The sequence below is a fragment of the Acanthisitta chloris genome, unplaced genomic scaffold (assembly GCF_000695815.1).
Source record: "Acanthisitta chloris isolate BGI_N310 unplaced genomic scaffold, ASM69581v1 scaffold37481, whole genome shotgun sequence".
Classification (NCBI taxonomy): Eukaryota; Metazoa; Chordata; class Aves; order Passeriformes; family Acanthisittidae; genus Acanthisitta; species Acanthisitta chloris.
Window position 1 is genome coordinate 3,172 of NW_008654969.1, and position 3,814 is coordinate 6,985.

Consider the following 3,814-nt stretch of genomic DNA (forward strand, 5'->3'; position numbering starts at 1 on the left):
AACTCCTCACTGAGTCATTACAGGAGAGGCTGGAAGGAGCAGGTTATCCTGGGAAGAGATAACCTTTAGCATGAGGTGCTTTGTGTCCTGCCCTGATTTCGACCGTGGGAAAGGACAGTAAATCCCTAAAACACCTTAAACAAGGGGAAAAGGCAGTGGGGAACAGCAGCCTGAAAACCACTGTGGAGGCAGAATGTTCTCCCAGAGAGGAAAGAAGGGCCCAAACACAGCAGCACTAATATAGAGATTTATTTGACTGTATTGAGTTGTACAGCACATTTTGTTGTCACAATGCTAATCAACTGATTGGAGAGTTTTTGGCCAGCACATTGTGACGCTGAAACTCACGAGAGCTAAAAGCAGTTTGGACTAATGGCCTGAAAGGAAGGGCCAGGAGTACCTAGTTTCTGGCTTCCTTATTACTTGCAGTCATTCCAACACGTGCAAAACAGGAGCAAATCCAGTTTCTTCTACCAGCCAAATGTCACTCTTCCATGGCTGGCAATGACTGCAAGGTACAAGGCAGGGGAGAATCTGAAGCAAGGTGCCTTCTCTTCCCAAAGCCATGTTGGTTGTTCCCAGGATGGAAAAGAAGCAGAGTCCAAGGAAGTACAGGGTCTTCAGAGGATGCTTTGCTTGTGCCAAACCAGAGGCTGACAAGTCAAAGTGCAGGAAAGGGTCATTATTCCATTCCCTCTGATGGAGATGACAAACCATTAGCAAAAGATCTGGGAGATCTTTTGACACAGCAGCATCAAGTCCTTGTCAGCAGATCAATGTCCTCACAGTCCTCCCTGCCACATACCAAGTCTCAGCTCCTGAGGTGCAGAATCTATTGGAACAAAAAACCTGCATATCTGCAAAGAAATGCTCCATTTCCAAACTCTTCTTCCTCACTGATATCCACAGATGCCTTCCAGAGGAGGCAGGATGGATGCTCCCTAGGAATCCAGGGATTCACAAACCCATTGAAACCCACTTTCTAAACCTTTGTTCCTTTCTAAACCCAGTTCCTTGTCCTTCAGATGAGTTGGGATTCCTGCTCTCTAGTTTAAACAAAAAGCAGAGAGGCAATTACAAGTTGGCAACTCTGAACTTTGACCACTGTACAGGAGCCAAAAAAGAACCCAAGAAGTCCAATTCAAGAGGCATTTTAGGTAGCGCTGGGGCAAGTCAGAGAGATTGTTTCCACCACTGAACAGATGCCACACATCATGGTAATCACTGTAGCTTGGCTGTACATCCTAAAGTGAAAAGCACAGACCGTAGTGTCCTTCCCACCCCGTTTTGGTATCGATGCTTCATTCTCCCTTCTTCGGGTTACATTAAGTGCACAGAAATATATAGCAGCATTTGGACTGAAACCCTCACATACACCAGACAGCACATTCCAGGAGGTAAAACAACACATTATGGCCTATACCCTCAAGGTATCAAGTTTTCAGGATAAAGAGCAGTAGGAAGTGGAGAGCTGAGGGCAGAAAAGAGGGAGGAGGAGCAACACAGGAACACGAGTTCTGTTTCCATGCCAGGAGAGGATCAGGGTGCCATTCCTGTGTTAGCACCAGGCTGGGACATGACTGCAGAGACAAAGCAGATGGGCAGAGCAGAAGTGAAAAGCCAATCTCCCATCTCCCCACAGAGTTGGGGACAGGGACAAAGTCCAGTGTGCTCACCGATCCCAGCGGAGCCTGAAATGGGCACGAGCTGCTCGGCCCCTTCTCAGCCAGAATGAATTCCTCTTCAACACCCAAGAGAAAATCAATTAGTGATGGCTAATGAGTCTTGTTCACCAAGCTGATCACAAATCACACTCATGGAAAGAGAATCTACAGATCTGCTCCAGGCTGAGGCCCTTCTGACCACCAGGAGCCTGCCCTCTTCCTTCTGGCACAGCAGCCTGCCTTTGGAGGGGGAGGTGGTTCTAAACATGCCTTTCTATTGCTTTGGGGGGACTTTGCACAGGCAAGAGCTGGGAAAACACTGCTTTCCAGCCCACAAAAGGAAGAGGTGGTGATCCCCTCTTCAGCCCTAGGTCGTCAGGACTACAACACACAGCCCACTGGTTCCAGAGTGGGGACACACACTGTCCTCTCCAATCTGAGCTCCTCTGCTCCAGCCTGACAGTGAACCTGCTGCAGACAGTGCATTCCAGCTTGGTGGTTAAGTGTTGCACCAAAGGCCTTCACAGTTACCCTGGAGGCAGAGTCACCCTTCAAACCCATGAGAGAAAAGGCTGGGCTTAGACAGGTCCCTGGTGTGGCATTCAGCTGGAAGCTGTGGCAATGGGTTTCTTCAGGTGTTGGCTCATGAGCTCCCTGGCACGAGACACTTGGATGTGGTCATAACAGGAGTTACAAACGAGGACAGGGTCATACAGCTGCTGGTCAGGGATGGGCAGCTTCAGGTGGCAGCAACCAGCACAGAACACATTCCCACAGTTCCTGTAAAGGAGCAAGAAGAGCAGTGAGAAGACAGCTAGGAATACCATGGCAGTAGGAGGCACAAAGGGTCCAGGTCAAGGTGAACCTCTAGCCTGACTGAGGACTTGTCAATGTGCTTCTTATACTGTGTTTGCAATGCAAGCAACCTGCTATCACTACCAAGAGACTAACGGGCACTGCTGCCCAGCAGAGGGATCAAAGGCCTTGGAAAAATAGAAAAAAGACCAATGCAAAATGGAAATTTGGAGGGGATTGATGAGGCAAATAACAGAAAGCTCTCAAACCTTCTCCTGGGAGCTGGAGGGAACAGACATGGCAAAGGGGCATTCTGTGAGGGGGAGGCTGAGGAGAGGAGCAGATGCAGAGTGCTGACATAGTTTACCTGCAGTGGTGCCTCCGTTTGGCCAGCCAGAACTCAGAGTCACAGTTGTAACAGTGCGAGGCCATGTGGTCTGGAACCCACCGTGTGACCTAGGGCAGACACCAGGCCTCATCAGCTCCCAGCCTGACCCCCCAGCCACAGCTCTGCAGAGCCCAGCACAGCCTGGGGGTGGCTTTGGGCCACACAGGCTGGCTCAGAGTGAGCCCACCCCACCAGCTGCCCTTCCACCAGAGCCAGCAGCAGAGGATGTGCTGAGACTCACTGCCTCACTTCCAGCCCACTCCCTGCTGCTGTACCCACCCAAAGAAACATTCCCTCCCACTGCATCCCAGGACATGTACCTCAGTCTCCTTCTTATCCACAGGCTCCCAACTTGCTTCTGACAAACAGTCCTCGCTGTGGTCAGAGCAGAAATCCTCCGTGTCGCTGCCGTCTGACTCCTTCAGACATGTCTGCAAAACAAGACCAAGTCACCAATCCCCTCACAGCCATTCTCTGCTTCACACACACTCCATGCTTGTGAGGGACACCTGGGTGGCTCCAGAGCTCCCCAAAATCAGGGGGTAAAGCACTCAAGAGTGTGTAGGAACTTGGCCCTCAAACAGCACAGAACCTCTGAGTGGCATGAGGACGTGGCAGGGGCACAGGAGAACAAAGCTGAGTAAACACAGGAACTATCTCACCACCCTCTCCCAAAGGGATGGAGAGCTGTGGGTTGGAGTTGCTCCCAGTCACCCCCAACACGCTCCCAGGTGCTCCCAGTCACCCCCAACACGCTCCCAGGTGTCCCCAGTCACCCTCAACCTGCTCCCAGGTGCCCCCAGTCACCCCCAACACGCTCCCAGGTGCCCCCAGTCACCCCCAACACGCTCCCAGGTGTCCCCAGTCACCCCCAACACGCTCCCAGGTGTCCCCAGTCACCCCCAACACGCTCCCAGGTGTCCCCAGTCACCCCCAACATGCTCCCAGGTGTCCCCAGTCACCCTCA

The 3,814-nt window shown here is 51.9% G+C and overlaps 1 protein-coding gene across 1 annotated transcript; it reads right to left on the reverse strand.

Moving 5' to 3' along the window:
• Positions 1 to 1,809: 1,809 nt before the first annotated feature.
• LOC103810818 (myotubularin-related protein 4-like) lies at positions 1,810 to 3,278 on the reverse strand (the record flags this gene model as incomplete). Its single annotated transcript, XM_009083740.1, has 3 exons — positions 1,810 to 2,444; positions 2,827 to 2,915; positions 3,168 to 3,278. Coding segments are annotated over 3 exons (378 nt in total), but the record flags the coding sequence as incomplete, so codon positions are not given.
• Between the last annotated feature and the right edge of the window lie 536 nt (positions 3,279 to 3,814).